A 22,894-nucleotide genomic window follows, 5' to 3' on the forward strand; every position below is an offset into this window, starting at 1 on the left:
GGTCGTTTTCCAGAGGACGCATGGCTCTTGTACGGGAGTTGCAGTGATGGGGCAAGACTGTAACTACCAATTGGGGAGAAAAGGGGTAAAATGTATGTATGTACGTACACAGTTGAAGTCGGAAGTTTACATACACTAAGTTGACTGTGCCTTTAAATAGCTTGGAAAATTCCAGAAAATGATGTCATGGCTTTAGAAGCTTCTGTTAGGCTAATTGACATAATTTGAGTCAATTGGAGGTGTACCTGTGGATGTATTTCAAGGCCTACCTTCAAACTCAGTGCCTCTTTGCTTGACATCATGGGAAAATCAAAAGAAATCAGCCAAGACCTCAAGAGAAATTGTAGACCTCCATGTTCATCCTTGGGAGCAATTTCCAAACACCTGAAGTGAATTATGTGGATATATTGAAGCAACATCTCAAGACATCAGTCAGGAAGCTAAAGCTTGGTCGCAAATGGGTCTTCCAAATGGACAATGACCCCAAGCATACTTCCAAAGTTGCGGCAAAATGGCTTTAGGACAACAAAGTCAAGGTATTGGAGTGGCCAGCACAAAGCCTTGACCTCAATCCTATAGAAAATTTGTGGGCAGAACTGAAAAAGCGTGTGCGAGCAAGGAGGCCTGCAAACCTGACTGTTACACCAGCTCTGTCAGGAGGAATAGGCCAAAATTCACCCAACTTATTGTGGGAAGCTTGTGGAAGGCTACCTGAAACGTTTGACCCAAGTTAAACATTTTAAAGGAAATGCTACCAAATACTAATTGAGTGTATGTAAACTTCTGACCCACTGGGATTGTGATGAAAGAAATAAAAGCTAATAATTCTCTCTACTATTATATATAATTAAATAATTATAATTCTACTATTATTCTGACATTTAACATTCTTAAAATAAAGTGGTGATCCTAACTGACCTAAGACAGGGAATTTTTACTAGGATTAAATGTCAGGAATTGTGAAAAACTGAGTTTAAATGTATTTGGCTAAGGTGTATGTAAACTTCCGACTTAAACTGTATATTCTGTATATAAAAAGTCGAACCAGCTCACCTGCTTGACTATTAGATGTTCAATGTTTCTTTTTAAATAGAAATAAATAATTTTACCATGTTGAAACGAAAGTTCAGTTCATATTACAGCGTTGACCTTAAACCTGAAGGACTAAATGTAAATTAATCACATTTAAATAAGTACAATTGAGAATATCTTTCCCAAAGTAACAAAATAACTAGGGCTTTAAAATGGTGCAAATCTTGGGGTTAAATCTTCCCAGAAGTTGGACGAACGAGATGGAATATTCCAAAAAGGGGTGATTTGAGAAAGAAATACAGTTATTGACATGTAAACACACTGCTATTTGAATTTTTAACATGTTTTACTTTAGTTTGAGTCAGAGTGTAGATGTAGGTTATCCAACTGTTAAATTAAGTGCTTTATCAAAACTTACACACAATGTTTGAGGGACATAAAAGGCACTCGCGGAACAACCCATTTCCCTTTGGGATTTTTATACATTTATTATTTTGGTATGCTAGTTTTCAATGCGAACTGAGGCCTCGCGCAATTAGCCATGCTAACTACAGCTCCCTCCCAAAAAGTTAGGTTTAAAACCTATTGTGGAATGCCATCTGTTCCCTGTAGACTACATCCAATCTTATAAAACAAACAGGAAAGTATCATATTTGGATGGACTAACCATTTAAGGTTCATCGAAGGGGCATTATTTTTCTTTGTTTGCCGATGATGCCATGTTACAACTCTTGTTTGGGTATGGAGTCAGTGGACCACACCTCAGATCTTCCAAGATGACTCAAGTGTATTTTTTTATATTTTTCTCAACCACATCTGTTATGGGTTCAAGTAAAGCATTACCTAAATTTAACTGATGAAGGTTTTCACAAAGGACAATTGACCAACAAAGTTGTGAGTATGTTATATAACTCAAACTGTATTAAGTACACTGAAGAACTAGGCTTTACTTTAGGGTAGCCTTGTACCACCAGCCAGACTGTGCTTCATTACATTGAGTTTGGGATTAGGTAAAGGGACACAATAGCGTTGCTCTCGTGCACACACACACCCACACAATCCATGGCCGGGCGCTTGCCACCTCGGTGGTCCGGAGAGATGAGGGAGGCACGGACGGCAGATGTCTGCCCTCGTTTCTCACAAAAGCCAGCAAGGCAGAAGGAGAGGATTAAATAAACAACAGAAAACGACAATGACTAATGAGTCACAGAGAAGCTGGTCCAGTGATCGTTAAAATCCAATAGCCACATTGGCACAGACTATGATATTGGAAGTGTGTGTATGCGTCTGTGTGTAGGGGAAGATTTGAGGGGTCCATATGTCCATGGGTGTTTTTGGAAAAGGGAACAGATGAGAGACAGCGAGCAGCAGTGACAGGGGCTAGGGGAAATAAAAGGAAAGGATGAGGTTGTGTGTGTTTCTGTCTGATCGGCATCTGAGTGTGTGTCCGTGTGTGTTTCTACATCTTTATGTGTGTATGTGAGCTCAGTCAAGTGGAACGGGAGGTGCTGGAGGGAAAACAATAGGGGGGTCTTCAGAGGTAGCTGCCAGACAATACTCTCCCATTAACCCTTTTCTGGGCAACTCCAAGTGTGCGTCCCTATGAAACCTGGTCAGAAGTAACGTACTGTATAGGGAACGGGGTGCCATTTGGGATGCGTTCTTGGAGACTCCAAATTATCAATCTAAACAAATGTCTCGACTTCTCCATCCTTCATATCAAATGTTCTCTACCTCTGTTTTGCCTTTCATGTCTGAACTGTCTAAAAAGTAATTTCCTGCATCTCAACCTTTCTCTGTTCTTTCTCACAAACTATTTTAGTGGACAGCACTTTCTCCATTAGAAGAACCTAGAGTACATTTTGCAACTATGTTTCCCGAAATTTGGAACTAGAGCCCCCCACTCCCACTATGCTACAATTCTGCACCAAATCAAGGACATTGTAGTCACTTGCCGACAGCTGGAAAGATGGCTGAACTGCAACGTAAGATTTAAACACTTAACACAACTCTTTAAAGGAAAGTAATGGTAATGCCAGTGCACGGTGCTAGGACATACCATGAATCCAAACACCTCAACGACTAATAGTAGTAGCACCTTTGCAATAGGCTGCTAAAATAAAAGGAGAAGCAATTTAGAGGGTTTGCTATTGTCAAGGATACAGTTAAGTAGTTGAGCGAGAAGCAAACGTGATAGTCTAAAATCAGCATACAACATAAGTGTGACAATGTACAGTCATTTACCTGACAAGGTAAAAATCTGTCGTTCTGCCCCTGAACAAGGCAGTTAACCCACTGTTCCTAGGCCGTCATTGTAAATAAGAATTTGTTCTTAACTGGCTTGCCTAGTTAAAGGTTTAATAAAAAAAATCTTGTAATATTCTTAAACGGGTCAAAAGGGTCACACGGTTGTTTTGTCTCTACTACTAATCCACCGTGCTCACGGTAATCCGAACCCAATTGCTCAGATGTGGCACGACCCATTGTGTGTAGGAAACGATTGTCAAAGCAAACAGTTTATGTGGCAGATGTCTTTTTTGCCTGGCTGGCCACAAATGATTGGTCTGTCAGATATGCATTAAGTTCATAACTGTGCGCCTCGAAAAAAATCGGAATATCCTTTATGGTCCTCAAATGACAGATGTATATATGGTTTCAGGGATGATACAGAGCACATTTTAAGAGCTATTAAATGATCACCGAACTTTCAACTACTAAACGGACTGTACAAACATTGTTGGGAAGGTTAGGTTGTTGGGCATGTGAGGTCCATACTGTACCTTGCAAAACTATTCATCCCCCTTGGCGTTTTTCCTATTTTTTTGCATTACAACCTGTTATTTAAATGGATTTTCATTTGGATTTCATGTAATGGACATACACAAAAAAGTCCAAATTGCTGAAGTGAAATGAAAAAAATTACTTGTTTAAAAACAGAAAAGTGGTGCGTGCACATGTATTCACCCACTTTGCAATGAAGCCACTAAATACGATCTGGTGCAACCAATTACCTTCAGAAGTCACATAATTAGATTGCGCACAGGTGGACTTTATTGAAGTGTCACATGATCTCAGTGTATATATACACCTGTTCCGAAATGCCCCAGAGTCTGCAACACCACTGAGCAAAGGGCACCACCAAGAAAGCGGCACCATGAAGACCAAGGAGCTCTCCAAACAGGTCAGGGACAAAGTTGTGGAGAAGTACAGATCAGGGTTGGGTTCTAAAAAAAAATATCTAAAACTTTGACCATCCCAAGGAGTACCATTTTAAATCCATTATTAAAAAATTGAAAGAATATGGCACCACAACAAACCTGCCAAGAGAGGGCTGCCCACCAAAACTCACAGACCAGGCAAGGAGGGTATTAATCTTAGAGGCAACAAAGAGATCAAAGATAACCCTGAAGGAGCTGCAAAGCTCCACAGCGGAGATTGGAGTGTCCACAGCTGGGCTTTACAGAAGAGTGGCCAGAAAAAAAGCCATTGCTTAAAAAAATATATAAGAAAGCACATTTGGTGTTCGTCAAAAGGCATGTGGGAGACTCCCCAAACATATGGAAGAAGGTACTCTGGTCAGATGAGACAAAAATTGAGGTTTTGGCCATCAAGGAAAATGTCTGGCACAAACCCAACACCTCTCATCACCCCGAGAACACCATCTCCACAGTGAAGCATGGTGGTGGCGCCATCATGCTGTGGGGATGTTTTTCATCAGCAGGGACTGGGAAACTGGTCAGAATTTAAGAAATGATGGATGTCGCTAAATACAGGGAAATTCTTGAGGGAAACCTGTTTGTCTTCCAGAGATTTGAGACTGGGACGGAGGTTTATCTTCCAGCAGGACAATGACCCTAAGCATACTGCTAAAGCAACACTCGAGTGGTTTAAGGGGAAACACTTAAATGTCTTGGAATGGCCTAGTCAGAGCCCAGACCTCAATCCAATTGAGAACCTGCGGTATGACTTAAAGATTGCTGTACACCAGCGGAACCCATCCGACTTGAAGGAGCTGGAGCAGTTTTGCCTTGAAGAATGGGCAAAAATCCCTGTGGCTAGATGTGCCAAGCTTATAGAGACATACCCCAAGAGACTTGCAGCTGTAATTACTGCAAATGGTGGTTCTACAAAGTATTGACTTTGAGGGGTTGAATAGTTATGCACGCTCAAGTTCAGTTTTTTTGTCTTATTTGTTGTTTGTTTCACAATAAAATATTTTGCAGTGGTAGGCATGTTTAAATCAAATGACACAAACCCCCCAAAAATTGATTTTAATTCCAGTTGTAAGGCAACAAAATAGGAAAAATGCCAAGGGGGTGAATACTTTCGCAAGCCACTGTACCAAATCTACCTCCCTCCACAACAGCAGGAGTCTGGCGTTTACATTCTAACTTGGACTGGGAAGTAGTCTTTGACAGGATATTATACGCTTTGTTGACTGCCTTGTTTGGTTTAGCAGCAGCTGCACTTTCGTCACTTTCTTGATTTATAATTCTTATTTGACTCACAGTGGACAGTTGCTGTGACATCATCGAATATGAATTTACTTCTAATTGTCAATGAAACCCATTGGCTGCTCTCGGAGGAATACAGTGGCTTGCGAAAGTATTCACCCCCCTTGTCATTTTTCCTATTTGGAAAAACGCCTGTGGGGGTGAATACTTTTGCAAGGCACTGTAAACTGCCCTCTAAGTATGCAGTTTAAGCTGCATTCTTTGTATGAAATGGGGTATACAAATCAATTCATTATTTATTATAGTTATTATTATTCAGGTGTGTTTTGAAATGTTTCAGTAAGACATGGGACAGTATGCTGAGGGATAAAGTTAGTTTAAAGAGGGATGTTTGCTGATAATTTTTTCTCATTTCTTCCCCTCAGAAAATGCTCCTTAAAAAGAACTGTGGTGGGAAAACACGGACCATAAAGATTCGGGTGAGTTTAGATTAATCTTCTGGTTCCCACAAGGATAGTAAAATTTGGACTCCCAAGTGGCGCAGTGGTCTAAGGCACTGCATCTCCGTGCTAGAGGCGCCACTACAGACCCTGGTTCAATTCCAGGTTGTATAACAATCGGCCATGATTGGGGCGGTGCACAATTGTAAATACGAATTTCTTCTTATTTTTAGTAAAATAAAGGATATAAATTCAAACACAAACACACAGTCCTTATCCTTTCAAACCGAGCGACAATACCCAGTCAAGATGGCCGTGTCCATTAAAGTCGCAATAAAACTGAGAGATCATGCAGCCCCATGAACAGTCTGTCTCGCTACACCTAAATGCCTCTCCAAATGCATGCTGGGATAGAATCTGACACCAGTGTCATGTAAAAAATACTCAGTGTGAAATAGCTTATTATTGTGAGTATTTTTACACTTATGATTGCCTGTGATTGTGACATGAAAGTGTGAAAAAGCTCATGGCTTGAGAATTCTCACTGGTCAATTGCTTCTGCTTCAATTTTGCTTCTGGTTTATTTTGTTGCTTAGGTGGATAACATCAGTGCCTGATTGAAATTGACACTTGAATAAATAAGTAATGATCACTTTTTAAATATATTATTGATTATTTTGCGCTTCTGTCGGGGCTGGCTAGCTAGCGTCAGGTAACTTTAGCAACTGGTTGGAATGGTGAGAGTTTATGCATTAGCATAGCGATTTAGCCACAAACCTGTTAGCTAGTTGTGAAAACTGTATAAATGGCTGAGCTCGTGGCTGTGCCACTGCGCTTGTGCGGATTCGTCTCCTCTCACCCACATCTCCACTACAGTCACTTTGATTTGACATTGTTCAAATATGTTATTTTGATAACCAAATTTATTGATCTAGCTAGCTGCCATTCTGTCCATAATATTATATACCAGCTCGCTATTTGCATGACCACAACTAGTCCTGACGTTCCTTATGCAGTCAAGAGTATGTGACCACAACCCACTGTCTTTCAGACTTAACAGTAGGCTACCGTGGTTGCCTCTGCTGGAGCAATCCTTGAATGGAAAGTAAACACAAATAAATACATTTGTGGTAAAGCCATGTAATCATCTATCAACCACTGAGGTATATAGCTTGCTATCGATCAACACTACTATGATTGCCATGGTAGTACAATTTCACCAAAATCATCTGTTAAAACCTCTCTGGGATATGTGGGACGCTAGCGTTCCACCTGGCCAAAATCCAGTGGCAATGCAGAGCGCCTTATTCAAATAAATTACTATAAAAATGTAACTTTCATGAAATCACACATGCAAGATACCAAATTAAAGCTACACTTGTTGTGAATCCAGCCAATGTGTCAGATTTCAAAAAGGCTTTTCGACAAAAGCAAACAATTTCAACTATCCTATTTCAACCCTCCAGGCGTGACACAAAACGCAGAAGTAAAGATATAATTCATGCCTTACCTTTGACGAGCTTCTTCTGTTGGCACTCCAATATGTTCCATAAACATCACAAATGGTCCTTTTGTTCGATTAATTCCATGTATCCAAAATGTCCATTTATTTGTCGCGTTTGATCCAGAAAAACACTGGTTCCAACTTGCGCAATGTGACTCCAAAATATCTCATAAGTTACCTGTAAGCTTTGCCAAAACATTTCAAACTACTTTTGTTATACAACTTTAGGTATTTTTTTATGGAAATAATCAATACAATTTAAGACGGGATGATCTGTGTTCAATACCGGAGGAAAACTAAGTGTAGCTAGCTTTCAGGTCACGCGCCTCTAACAAAGAGTACACTTCCCTCTACCCTCATTCTGAACAGCCTGCCTTCATTTCTCAAAGGAAAAACCTCAACCAATTTCTAAAGACTGTTGACATCCAGTGGAAGCGATAGGAACTGCAAGAAGGTCCCTTAGAAATCTGGATTCCCATTGAAAAGAGTGACCTCAAAAACAAACAAAAAATTATGAATGGTTTGTCCTCTGGGTTTTGCCTGCCAAATAAGTTCTGTTATACTCGCAGACATGATTCAAACAGTTTTAGAAACTTCAGAGTGTTTTCTATCCAAATCTACTAATAATATGCATATCTTAGCTTCTGGGCCGGAGTAGCAGGCACTTACTTTGGACACGCTTTTCATCTGGACGTGAAAATACTGCCACCTATCCCAGAGAAGTTAAATTCCTCTCCTTTCTGTTACGAATGACCTCTACTGGCGTAATGTGGAACTGAAGACTCAACTTTGTTGTTTCTTCCAGGTTTGTCTCGATAATGCCATGGAGAAAACAAGACCTTCCTTGGTGTCCTTTGTTAGTCCATGGCCATATGCTTAATTAGTAGGTTGATTTTATTTCAGGTTATGAGGTACACATTACAGGCTATCTGGAAGAAAACTATTCATCCTGGCAGGTATCAGACCAAAAGCAAAAATGTACATGAACAATTCCCATGTCTCATATTGATCTGCTGTTATTGATGACACTAGATAAGTCAAAGATGAAGTTTATTCTTGCTGCCTAGGCAAAAAACTGTCTAGCTACAACAACAGCCCAACCCAATACAATGTGTCATGCTCTTACTGTTACACTTACCCACTGGACCAACTTAATGTTAGGTTAATGACAGCAAACAACAACACCGAAAGATGTGACCGGTTTTTATTTCAAGGGTGGTGGGGGAGGAAGAGAATACATTCCCCAATTTAAGACAAAACAATAACGACAAAGCCAAAAGACATGAATAATACAATTGACTTCCAATTGACTTCCATGACTTCCTCCTTGAAGTCATGGTGATGAGGGGATCCACAAGAGACAAACCTAGAAATGGGTATGGAAAAGAATGCATGAATACCCAGTGATTTAAAAACCCATGGTAATGAGTCCCATTATGGACCAAGCTGATTTACTGTTTACTAGGAGTGAACAGGGGAACAGTATAGAATTTAATACGTTCCTTGGGACCCCAGTCATTTTCGATTTTTGTACAATTCCACCAGAAGTACAACTGAGGTATATTCAGTGACATCTCAGATGAAACGTACAGAACAGTGCAGGTACTGAGTATATGTATAGATGCATAGAGTGTGGCGGGAAAGTGACCGGATTCTCTGTGGGTTCCAAACTGGGTCCTTTTGAAGGTAAGAATGAGGTTTGAAGGCAAGTGCTAATGGCTACCTTGGTCTTTCCATAGAAAGGTCCTTTGGAGGAAGAATGTGAGGCATATATTTGACACTTATCTAAACCAGTGTTTCTTATGTAGCCTAGCGGTTAGAGCGTTGGGCCAGTAACTGAAAGGTCGCTGGTTCGAATACACGACAAGGTAAAATAAATATCTGTCTGTGCCCTTGAGCAAGGCACTTAACCTTAATTTGCTCCAGGGGTGCCATACTACTATGACTGACCCTGTAAAACATCACATTTCACTGTATCTGGTGTATGTCAAAAACTAATAAAAAACTGGCCCTGGGGACATTTTAGTTTTTGGCCTGGCACTACAAAGCTGACACAAATTATCAACTTATTATGGTTAGAACGTTGGGCCAGTAACCGAAAGGTTGCTGGATCGAATCCCAGAGCTGACTAGGTATCCCCCTTTCCCATTATCAAGCTTTGATTTCGAATAGGTGTGCAGCGCTAAATTAAAAACAAATGTGCACCCATTTGGATCCCCAGGAACAGGGTTAAGAAACATTGATCAAAATATTCTTGACAAGTTCTAAAGATGGGTGTTTACCTTCTGGGTATCTCTGCCTGTCGCACCTCCAACAGTGCTCTTATGTCAGCTACACGATAGACAAAAAAATGGGTAGAGTTTAAGACATGCAACTTTTTCATGAGACATGCTACATGTATAATGGCAATATGAAGAACAATAAGTTTGGCAGTGCTGACAAAGATTGGGGCGAAGCGATTCCCCTTGCTACCCTGTAAGCAAGGAACAGGGATTTGAATTTCATGCACACTGCTGATGGGAGCCAGTGAAGGGAGTTTTACACAGTTTGGTAGGGGTTGTTGTTATCTGTGACAGAGTCTTGGAGCAGGCAGGCCTTTCCAGGCAGGAAGAGCAGCTTCTCTTGTCAATGTTGAGCTTGACGTGGTAGGCTAACATCCAATCTGCTAGACATGCAAAGTTGGGTGTCTTTTCGTCTGGAGGGAGAGGACGGAGAGAGACAATAAGGGTAACTCAGTGTAACTTAGTGTGATTGGTAAAGTCTCAACACTTGCGTCCGGTCCCAAATCGCTCCCTACCACTCCCCTTGGCCCTAACCATTTGTTTCTGTTAGGTGTGAGATCCATAATTGCACTGCTTATAGCCTACCTGCCAAGACCCTACAGATCTGCAAACATCGAGGGGATAGGACCAAGGGGGAGAGAGTGATTTAGGACTGGCTTTAAATTGACACAGTACCTAGCTGCCAGTTGGTAGATGCAAAGATGATATTTAGCTGACCAGCAATCCTGCCTTGTGTAGGGTTTCTGGAGGTGTATAGCTATTAGCTGACTATAAGCCTAAAAAGGGTCTCCATATTAGGAAATCTCCCACTGACAACTATGGCTAGCTAGGATCATTATTGCATTAATCACATTGCATTAATGAAATAAGCATTACCAGCTAGCAAGCTAGGTGAAAGTTGTTTATACTTTGTCTGAAAACAAGCTTTACATTTGTTCATTTAGCTATACAAGCAAGATACAACTGCACACCTGAGAACAAGCCACCTCGACCAGCTGACAGCTTATTATGCTAGCTAGCTAATTCAAGGGTGGGTGAGGGCGGGTGAGACGAGACATCCAAACGAGCGCTGCCATCTACACAGGAGTGTTCACAACTAGCTAACAGGCTTGCAGCAATCGCAATGCTAACACACAAATGGCTAAATCTCGCCATTCCACCCAGTTGCTAAAGTTACCCGACACTAGCTTGTCGGGTAATTTTGTTATAAGTGTGAAAAAGATCACAGTCAATCATAATCATTGATTGTGAGCTATTTCACGCTGTGAGCTTTTTTACATGTTAACCGGCACTGGTTTCTATGACCCTCTGCTACAGCCACTATGTCTACTCTAACAAGAAAGCAGAAACTCTATATTAAACAGCAAGCAATTATCCTTTCATCACAGCTTAGAACTTACAATTTACTTTCCTTTAGGTCCAAAATTACTATATACTGTCATCGCTGGGCATTCAGTTTATTTCTGAACCAAGGGTTTATTTAAGGCAAGTGACACTAGTTAAAGGATATTTTATTGCAATGGCTCAGCGAAGATGCAAGCTATATACACTAGCTCTAAAAATTCTCGGTGCTGAGACCACTCTAGGGTGTTTTTGGAGCGCCATGTGTCACCAGCAGGGTAAGTGTGTGTGGGCCATGGGTTGTGTAAGTTGTGGGGGGAGGCAGGCTAGGCAGCTCGAGTTGAGTCAATGGCACCTGGGCATTTTGGCACAAACCAGCACAGTCCAGAAGGATGCATAGAGTGTGGCGGGAAAGTGACCGGATTCTCTGTGTGGGTTGCAAACACACGTTTATGACACACCATTGGTGTCAGCACAGACACACTCGGGTTACAATTTTGCACTCATAGGCTAACCCTTTCTATGTGGTTGAACGCTACTTTCGCTGTGTCTAAGCGCTGACTGAAATAAATAATTGAGGCTCATGTTTCAAAGTGGTAGAAGAAGAGGAGAGATGGAGGAGTGTCTGTGGTTGCCCTGTGGTGTATCACCAGGGATGAAGTCACTTTCCATCTTTAGCCCGACGGCTGCTCTGTGTTGTGTTCCTCTGCTACAGAGATGATGTTCATGATCTCCTCCTCCTCATTGTTGTTTTTGTTGTTAATGATGACTCTTGGTAATGGTTATTTTGCAGACACAGCATTTTCTAGTACAGTAGCTCTTTGGAGCGATTTTGGGGATGCACGATGCTTTCTTTCTCTCTCCATCTCTTGTTACTTCTGTTCTTCCTCTTCACCACTCCCTCTCACCCTCCCTCCTCCCCATGCTTGCTCTCCTTGTTACTCTCCCCTTTAACTCCCCCTACACGTCTCTTTTCCCTTTCTCTCTTGCTCTTTCGCCCTCTCCCTTTTTCTCCATTAACCTAATTCTCTCTCTTTTTCCTGGCATGTGACTAGGAGAGACACTAGATTTCAGGATGCTGTGTATCCCTGGAAATAATAAGAATTCATGTAAACATAACAGTTTTGAAAACATAGCTTGTCCCAAAAAAGTGGTCTCTTGGCAACTTACCCCGGGTATGGGGTCAGTATAGGGACGGGGTAAGTTGAGCAGCCTTGAGATAACTGGGTGATTGTGACCATGGGTGATGGTAGGTAAAAGTTTTTGTTTGTGGCAGAGGAGGCTGGTGGGAGGAGACATTACAATGAGCCCGTCCTATAGCTCCTCCCACCAGCCTCCTCTGATTCATGGAATGGGGGTGTCGTGTCTTTGCTATCATTAAATTGAAGACTTATAGTTTACATCAAAGATTCCTGTAATTAGTTATTACGCAATCAACTGATTAATAACGTAACTAATTAACTATGAATTCGAGGGCACCAGGGAAAGTAGTCAGATTACAAAGTTATAATTTCCCAATATAACCTTTCAGATATTTTCATATCTGATCAATAGTCTTCTGATTAATGATTTATTTATTTTTACCTCACGTTAGTCTCATTCCAAACGTCGTAAATTGTTAGTTATCTGCACGAACCCAGTCTTCACTATGAGTCATCCATACATCAATTGTCTTAAATCATTTATTTATTACTAACTAAGTAATTCACAGAAATGCACAAACAAACAAACAAACTTAAAATGGTTACACGAAATGATGGGAGAAATATGCCTTAGTGGGCTGAACCGGCATGGCGGCTTGTTAGACAAAGGGAAAATTGCGTTCGACTAAGAAGTCACTACAGAGTCCATAATTATAACAATTGACATGCTAATCCTTACACATGAACGCTCACTCATTCGGGAACAATTGCAATCAATATATATATATTTACGCTCGGTGTGTCGTCTTCACTGCTGGAGAAAAGTTAGTTTCTGTTGGAGTTCCTTCTGTCTCTGTCCTGGTTATTGTGGATAGTTCAGAGTGACATTCGTTATAGAATGGATGTTTCGGCGGTTGTCTTTCTTCGCGTTCAATGATACCGAATTCCTAGCTGCAGACTAGTAGTCAATATCAAAGACTTGTTCTTATTCGTCTAAGAGTTTAACCACGTGGTATGGTTAAAGATTCAGCAATGGTACTTAACCTTCGTTCTCCTATGGAGAAAAACATGGTCTGTTGATAATTTCTCAGAGTTGGGCTTTTATTCGGATAGCAGAAAGGGGTTGTCCCAGGATGTCTGACCCTAACTGGGCTCAGGGGCGGTCCTTGGATTTAGTTCAAATCAAAGGGATTTGTATTTTTCTTCATTAAACAGTCCAAAATCATATTACACAATTATACAAACAGTATCATACTCACTCATTCATTTTATACAACAAACAGATGTAAACCTCATATCTGAGGTTATTATATAAACAGCGGTATGGTAATGTAGCCACACCGTCTCCCATGAGTTTCCCACATTGGGACAAACGGACATGTTAATAGCTGGACTCTTCACCGATCTTTTATACTTTTTCCGGAACATGAAATCTGTTCGTACCTCAAGTTCTGTGAGGTGGAAGAAACTTCCTTTGTCCTGAAAGTTTACCCTCTCTCTAATACTGTTTGGCCATGAGGAGATTCTCAGGAATTTACGACGTCTCTCTGTGACCACAGCATGGGTTGAAGGGGGAGGCAGGGAGAGGGGGATGGGCTTTATGTACCTAAACAGGCAACGTCATGACAGGGGTGTGGTATATTGTATATCTTAAATGTATTCCTTCATGCAGATGTAGATCTCTGTTGAAAATCACGTACCCTTCATTTCTTGACCAGTTGTCTGGGACAGGGATGATATGCCAATTCATAGCAGCCTCAAATGCAGAGAAGTTGCCTAAGTCCATGAAACTGGTTTGCGTGATTCTTAATATGTTTAGCAAGCTCAGACTCCATGTCATCAGAGCCTCTCTTTCACACAGGTACAGTGCATTCGGAAAGTATTCAGACCCCTTGACTTTTTCCACATTTTGTTACGTTACAGCCTTATTCTAAAATGAGGAAAAAACTATTTCATCCAATCTACACACAATACCCCATAAAGTGAAAATGGGTTTAGATTTTTTTTGCAAATGTATCAAAAATAAACATACCTTATTTACTATAAAAAATAAATTAAAAAAAGGTATTCAGACCCTTTGCTATGAGATTCGAAATTAAGCTCCGGTGCATCCTGTTTCGATTGATTGTTCTTGATGTTTCTGCAACTTGATTGGAGTCCACCTGTGGTAAATTCAATTGATTGCCATGATTTGAAAGGCACACCTGTCTATATAAGGTCCCACAGTTGACCGTTCAAGTCAGAGCAAAAACCAAGACATGAGGTCGAAGGAATTGTCTGTAGAACTCAGTGACAGGATTGTGTCCATTCACAGATCTGGGGAAGGGTACCAAAAACATTCTGCAGCATTGAAGGTCCCCAAGAACATAGTGGCCTCCAAAGAAGTTTAGAACCACCAAGACTCTTCCTAGAGCTGGCAGCCTGGCCAAACTGAGCAATCGGGGGAGGAAGGCCCTTGGCTAGTGAGGTGACCAAGAACCTGATGGTCACTCTGACCGAGCCAGAGTTCCTCGGTGGAGATGGGAGAACCTTCCAGAAGGACAACCATCTCTGCAGCACTCCACCAATCAAGCCTTTATGGTAGTGGCCAGACGGAAGCCACTCCTCAGTAAAAGGCACATGACAGCCCGCTTGGAGTTTGCCAAAAGGCAACTAAAGGACTCAGTCCATGAGAAACAAGATTATCTGGTCTGATGAAACCAAGATTGATCTCTTTGGCCTAAATGCCAAACGTCACGTCTGGAGGAAACCTGGCACCATCCCTACGGTGAAGCATGGTGTTGGCAGCATCATGCTGTGGGATGTTTTTCAGCTGCAGGGACTGGGAGACTAGTCAGGATCGAGGGAAAGATGAATGAGAGATCCTTGATGAAAATCTGCTCAGGACCTCAGACTGGGGCGATGGTTCACCTTCTCTGGAGAAACCTGAAAATAGCTGTGCAGCAACATTGCTCATCCAACCTGAGAGCTTGAGAGGATCTGCAGAGAAGAATGGGAGAAACTCCCCAAAATACAGGTGTGCCAAGCTAGCGTCATACCCAAGACTCAAGGCTGTAGTCGCTGCCAAAGGCACAGTTTTTATCCGTTATTTTACCAGGTAAGTTGACTGAGAAAACGTTCTCATTTACAGCAACGACCTGGGGAATAGTTACAGGGGAGAGGAGGGGGATGAATAAGCAAATTGTAAACTGGGGATTATTAGGTGACCGTGATGGTTTGAGGGCCAGATTGGGAATTTAGCCAGGACACCGGGTTTAACACCCCTACTCTTATGATAAGTGCTCTGGGACCTCAGAGTCAGGACACCCGTTTAACATCCCATCCGAAAGACGGGATAAAAAAAATGTTTAGACCAGAGGAAAGAGTGCCTCCTACTGGCCCTCCAACACCACTTCCAGCAGCATCTGGTCTCCCATCCAGGGACTGACCAGGGCCAACCCTGCTTAGCTTCAGAAGCAAGCCAGCAGTGGTATGCAGGGTGGTATGCTGCTGGCTGTGCTGAATTAAAGGGTCTAAAAACCTGTTTTTGCGTTGTCATTATGGGGTATTGTGTGTAGATTGTTTTTATCCATTTTAGAATGAGGCTGCAAGATAACAAAATGTGGAAAAAGTCAAGGGGTCTGAATACTTTCCGAATGCACTGTACATGTTCATTTTCTTTTTTGTCAATGTACCTCATCAGTATCATTCAGTCTTTTTTTTTCATCCCTTGCTGCTGCTCAAATGGACTCTCTCAAGAACCTCAAGGAGAGCACAACTACAAGGATGCACTTTCATGCTAGGTTTAGGACATTTTGAAGCTTGTCGAGAGACCAACTAATGAACAAAACAATCTTACAACGATCTACTTTGGTTTAGACTTTTGACTTTGTGAAAGTCTGTTTTTTGGACAACTTGCTTACCACTTTTTCCATGTGGTTTCTTCCTTCACAGACTCCATTTTGTTTATGCTTTCCTAGTAACAAGTTACCCCAACTTACCCCACTCTCCCCTACTCCTGAAACTTCAACTCTGGGGGTGGGAGAGAGTAGGAGGAGGTGGGAGGTGGAGAGAGCTCTTTCCCAGGGATTTATTTATTTATTTTATTTCACCTTTATTTAACCAGGTAGGCAAATTGAGAACACGTTCTCATTTACAATTGCGACCTGGCCAAGATAAAGCAAAGCAGTTCGATACATACAACAACACATAGTTACACATGGAGTAGAACAAACATACAGTCAATAATACAGTGAAAAAATAAGTCTATATACAATGTGAGCAAGTGAGGTGAGATAAGGGAGGTGAAGGCAAACAAAATATATATAAAAATAAATAAAAATATAAAAAGGCCATGGTGGCGAAGTAAATACAATATAGCAAGTAAAAAAAAAAAAAAAAAAAAACACTGGAATGGTTGGTTTGCAGTGGAAGAAAGTGCAAAGTAGAGAGAAATAATGGGGTGCAAAGGAGCAAAAATAAATAAATGAATACAGTAGGTAAAGAGGTAGTTGTTTGGGCTAAATTATAGATGGGCTATGTACAGGTGCAGTAATCTATGAGCTGCTCTGACAGCTGGTGCTTAACTTCTACCGCCTCAGAAACCCGGGTCCGGGAGCACCCCCCACCACCCCCACCAGTAAAGAAGCTGACTAGCATAGCTAGCATAGCGTCACAAGTAAATACTAGCATCTAAATATCATTAAATCACAAGTCCAAGACACCAGATGAAAGATACACTTCTTGTGAATCCAGCAATCATTTCTGATTTTTAAAATGTTTTACAGGGAAGACACTATGTAAATCTATTAGCTAACCATGTTAGCAAAAGACACAATTTTTCTTACTCCACTATTTTTTCACTCCATCACCAGCTATCACCAATTCGACCAAATAAAGATATAAATAGCCACTAACCAAGAAAAAACTTCATCAGATGACAGTCTGATAACATATTTATTGTATAGCATAGGTTTTGTTAGAAAAATGTGCATATTTCAGGTATAAATCATAGTTTGCCATTGCAGCCACCGTCACAAATCTCCCCAAAGCGACTAGAATTACTACAGAGAGCAACGTGTATTACCAATTTACTCATCATAAAACATTTCTTAAAAATACACAGCGCACAGCAATGGAAAGACACAGATCTTGTGAATTCAGACAATATTTCAGATGTTCTAAGTGTTTTACAGCGAAAACACAATAAATCGTTATATTAGCATACCACATGTGCAAACGTTACCCGAGCATTGATTCAAGGCAAAAAGAGCGATAGCGTTATCATCACCAAAATATATTAATTTTTTCACTAACCTTCTCAGAATTCTTCCGATGACACTCCTGTAACATCATATTACACAATCCCTATAGAGTTTGATCGAAAATGTGCATATTTAGCGGCACAAATCGTGCTTACACAATGGAAATACTGTCCAACTACTCAAGCAATCTGCCCGGCGCCATCTTGGAAAGACACCTATTTTTATCGAAAACTATTCATAAACTTGACTAAAAAAATACAAGTTGGACAGCAATTGAAAGACAAATTAGTTCTTAATGCAATCGCTGAATTACATTTCTAAAATTATCCTTACTGTGCAATACAGGGTGCGCCAAAGCGAAGCTACACAAAAAAAAATGGCGATATATGCGTTTAACATTTTTATATAAATTGCTATAAAACGGTTTAAATTAACTACCTTATGATGTCTTTAACACCTATAACGAATAAAAATATGACCGGGGATATAGAAGTGCCTAAACCAAAGCTTGGAAGGAGGCCAGTCCGACGTCCATCGTGCGTCAGGCGCAGGGAGGAAAATAAATGTACTTCCGCCCTTTGGTCTTTTATACAGTCCCAGATTGCGCAATCGACTCCATTCAAATTGTCACCACTTACTGACATCTAGAGGAAGGCGTAGGCAGTGTTTGTATCCCCATAGCATTCACAGGGACCTTAAAACTGACCTGGGAACAGGGGCCAAGATTTCTGAAATCTCACTCCCTGTCAGGAAAAGTGCTGTAGAATGAGTTCTGTTTCACTCAGAGACATAATTCCAACGGTTATAGAAACTAGAGAGTGTTTTCTATCCAATAATAACAATAATATGCATATTGTACGAGCAAGAATTGAGTACTAGGCAGTTTAATTTGGCAACGTCAAAAAAAGAAAAGTGCTAACAGCTCCCCCTATTGAGTAGAGGTTAAAGCTAGTGAGGGAGATAAGTGTTTCCAATTTCAGAGATTTTTGTAGTTCGTTCCAGTCATTGGCAGCAGAGAACTGGAAGGAGAGGCGGCCAAAGGAAGAATTGGTTTTGGGGGTGACCAGAGAGATATACCTGCTGGAGCGCGTGCTACAGGTAGGTGCTGCTATGGTGACCAGCGAGCTGAGATAAGGGGGGACTTTACCTAGCAGGGTCTTGTAGATGACCTGGAGCCAGTGGGTTTGGCGACGAGTATGAAGCGAGGGCCAGCCAACGAGAGTGTACAGGTCGCAGTGGTGGGTAGTGTAAGGGGCTTTGGTGACAATGTAGCCGCCAAGAGCAGTATCTGGTTTCAACCCCTGAAGAGGAGGTGGAAGAGAGAGGGGGGGATTGTGAGTGGAAGAGCAAGTTCGAGACAGAGGGATGCAGAGCTGGATGAAAGACTCCTGTTAAGAGGCGTGAGACTGGCATCACCTCAATGTGTCCATTAAAAGTTAGCGTTATCGTGCTAGCTGGCAATATTAGTGTGCTTTGATCCAGCCTCAGGTCAGGATACGGGAGTGAAGAGGAGACATAAATGACATCTTATTAGAGCTGCTGGTCAGAAAAACTTACCCCAAGGTATTGCAGAGCTTTATTTAACTTTTAATGCACTTTACACTTGATGTGGAAGTCAGCACATTACAGTAACAGCATGCACAGTATATTGAGGTGATGGAGAAGGCAGAGAAATATGATACTGAAGGGATGTGGGGTGGAGAAACAGGTTCAGGTTGAGGGAGAGATTAAAAGAGAGGAAGGAGGATGATAGAATGAATCGCACAAACCCCAGACTTTCTCACTCTCCTCTGTTTGCCCTCTATCCACGGAGGCCAGTTCCTGATTACAGTGTGTGGGGCCTTGTGATACTGTAGGTCAATCTTTCACCCTAGAACTTCCACTACCCCCCTGAGTAGGCCGGAGAAAGTGCTGCCTCACTGCCAAATGACACAAAGCCATTTCCTGTCGAGGGGAAAACGACTGGGGCTAATTTTAGACATACCCTGCAGTCCTTCACAACAGAGAAGAGTGAGAGTCCTGCCCAGGGCTCTGTACAGTATGCAGTGGAACAGTGTTATCTCACTAGCCCTGTTATGAATATAAAGTCTCATTGAAAATGTAGAAATGAAATATCATACTCTTCCATTCAGTTCTCTTCCTGCATGTCTGTGGTTTTGGTTACATTTGTCATTCACTTGCAGAAATATCAGATATACTTAACAGGAATGTTTCAGTTCTTGGCGTCACTATTCAAAGTCACTAAAGTAATTGTTCTAAGCTCAGTTGAAGCAGAATTTAGTGAGAAATTGAGTTTCAATTATTGCTTTATGTACCCTATCTGCAGTTATTCTGGTTGCAATGGAATGATTACCAAAGTCATTCTGGGGTAACTCCGTGGCATAGGGACAACTCGGTGTAAATTGTTGCCTTAGTTTCTACTCCATCCAGCCTAGTTGAATGAAAGGGCTCCATCCCATAAATAGTTCTCTTCTGCCTACTGTGAATCTTGGCTCTGTAAGAGGGCACCAGCTAGTATCACATTAGCCTCGAACTCTGACCTAGCTGGGTGGCTGACCAGTATATTACCACTAACTAATGCCTAGAGAAGCAAGGTAAGCCCTGCTCTTTCCATCTACCCAGATTCATAGAGGATAGAAAAAAACAGATTAGCCAAAACACTAACTATTCCTTCCTTTGGTTAACCATACTCTCTCTTTTTCTGTCCACAGAACTTGACTGGCACTCGCCCTCTACCCAGGTATGCCTACGATCCCTCCATTTTTGCCTTCCGGTCCCTCAGCACGGTCCCTCCTTGCAGTCCACTGACTCCGTCCGAAGACCGCCCATGTATGTGAGGGGATAACACCAACAGACCCCCCCCCCACACACTTATTGACTCTATAGGAGACCCCCAGACTATAACTTGTCTCAGCTTTGAAGATGAGACTGTGCTAAATAATGAGTAATAATGACCGATAGGACAATTTGACAAAGCCAATGTTTGAAAGGTTAATATTGTACTCTCAGGTAATCCCACTCTGTCAAGTCATGCTCTTGCTCGGACAACTGCTCAACGGACAGAAGCATCTAAGACACACCAAGAATGGTGTGATCTTAACCCTGATATTGAATGATGTGAGACATGCAGATTGTATGTACTGGGGAATGACAAGGCTGCAATAGAAGTCTCTTTGAAAATACACCGCTTCACTTAAGCTCTTAGTTCTAAGGACACTTCAGATATTTCATACATTAACAGCTGTCTTTTGGATGTCTGTTCAGAAAATGGACTTCACTATCAAATATATTTTCAAAGGACAACACAAGCATTGAAAAGCGTTCAAAGACTACTCCGATGCATTTGATATTTACATTTACATTTACATTTAAGTCATTTAGCAGACGCTCTTATCCAGAGCGACTTACAAATTGGTGCATTCACCTTATGATATCCAGTGGAACAACCACTTTACAATAGTGCATCTAACTCTTTTAAGGGGGGGGGGGGGTTAGAAGGATTACTTTATCCTATCCTAGGTATTCCTTAAAGAGGTGGGGTTTCAGGTGTCTCCGGAAGGTGGTGATTGACTCCGCTGACCTGGCGTCGTGAGGGAGTTTGTTCCACCATTGGGGTGCCAGAGCAGCGAACAGTTTTGACTGGGCTGAGCGGGAACTGTACTTCCTCAGAGGTAGGGAGGCGAGCAGGCCAGAGGTGGATGAACGCAGTGCCCTTGTTTGGGTGTAGGGCCTGATCAGAGCCTGAAGGTACGGAGGTGCCGTTCCCCTCACAGCTCCGTAGGCAAGCACCATGGTCTTGTAGCGGATGCGAGCTTCAACTGAAAGCCAGTGGAGAGAGCGGAGGAGCGGGGTGACGTGAGAGAACTTGGGAAAGTTGAACACCAGACGGGCTGCGGCGTTCTGGATGAGTTGTAGGGGTTTAATGGCACAGGCAGGGAGCCCAGCCAACAGCGAGTTGCAGTAATCCAGACGGGAGATGACAAGTGCCTGGATTAGGACCTGCGCCGCTTCCTGCGTGAGGCAGGGTCGTACTCTGCGAATGTTGTAGAGCATGAACCTACAGGAACGGGTCACCGCCTTGATGTTAGTTGAGAACGACAGGGTGTTGTCCAGGATCACGCCAAGGTTCTTAGCACTCTGGGAGGAGGACACAATGGAGTTGTCAACCGTGATGGCGAGATCATGGAACGGGCAGTCCTTCCCCGGGAGGAAGAGCAGCTCCGTCTTGCCGAGGTTCAGCTTGAGGTGGTGATCCGTCATCCACACTGATATGTCTGCCAGACATGCAGAGATGCGATTCACCACCTGGTTATCAGAGGGGGGAAAGGAGAAGATTAATTGTGTGTCGTCTGCATAGCAATGATAGGAGAGACCATGTGAGGATATGACAGAGCCAAGTGACTTGGTGTATAGCGAGAATAGGATTCACAAGAGAAATGAATCTTGATGACAATCAAGGGTCAATCAAACTCAAGACAGGTTCATTGTCTCGACTGGAAAAAGCTCATTAGGACCACTCATTAACAGAGGGTTTCTTGATACATTGCAAGCTGTACACTGCACAATATATGTAGAGTCTATTTCTTTGTATGTATCAACCAGTTAGAGGGAAACTTGCCTGACAATCTGTCCTAATACACATGAATAGGTTGTGGTGACAGAGGACACGCCTGACACATGCAGTCATTTGAAAGTAAAGTAGATGTTGTCTGTCTGCTTTACAATTTGTGGATGTTATTTGAATTGTCCAGGTAATAAGCTACTACGGCATGTATGATCATAGTTCGCGATAACCTTAAAAAAATTTTTTTTTTGCCTCAACCTGTCTGAGTTTAATTTTCACTGTAGAGGCAAACCATTGTCCTCTTTTCCTGCATGCATTTCACTGTGCTGAGTTGTAGAAAAGAACAGTATGTGAGCATTTAAGGGAAGTATATGAAATCCACTGACATGACATGAAATTTCGAACCCGTACCTTCTTTTCTTGTATGAGACAACCAACATTATGCTTCTGAATGACATTCCTGATGCATTGAATGTAAAACTGAAAGTAGTCTTAACTGTAGAGTCGATATGCTAGGGTAATCAGAGGACAGATATGAAAAACCTTTTCTCAAGTGACATGACAACCTATTTTATGCATATGAATGTATACCTTGATGGACATGTTGAGATCAAAACAGTGTCGTCACCGTAACCAAGCTCTTCTACTGCTGTGATTGCTGTGATGTTTCTGTGTCCCTCGCATAACTTCTGAACAAATAAACGCCCTGTGGCCTCTTGATTCTTAGGAGTGATTTTTACTTTTACATTTCTACATTTGCGTCAATATACAGTGCATTCGGAAATTATTTAGACTCCCATGTTCCACATTGTTACAGCCGTATTTTAAAATGCATTCAACATGTTCCCTCATCTACACACAATACACCATAATGACAAAGCAAAAATAACCC

At 41.8% G+C, this 22,894-nt stretch overlaps 1 protein-coding gene across 1 annotated transcript in view; it reads left to right on the plus strand.

Annotated features, from left to right (window-relative positions):
- Window positions 1-20,853, plus strand: part of LOC120059964 — a 50,184-nt gene extending 29,331 nt beyond the window's left edge. The window contains exons 4-5 of the mRNA XM_039009042.1: window positions 5,912-5,965; window positions 20,150-20,853. Coding sequence (XP_038864970.1) covers window positions 5,912-5,965; window positions 20,150-20,275 — 180 coding nt within the window. The 3' untranslated portion in view covers window positions 20,276-20,853. The remainder of the gene's footprint in view (window positions 1-5,911; window positions 5,966-20,149) is intronic.
- The last annotated feature ends 2,041 nt before the right edge of the window (window positions 20,854-22,894 follow it).

Source organism: Salvelinus namaycush, chromosome 15 (genome assembly GCF_016432855.1).
Source record: "Salvelinus namaycush isolate Seneca chromosome 15, SaNama_1.0, whole genome shotgun sequence".
Classification (NCBI taxonomy): domain Eukaryota; kingdom Metazoa; phylum Chordata; class Actinopteri; order Salmoniformes; family Salmonidae; genus Salvelinus; species Salvelinus namaycush.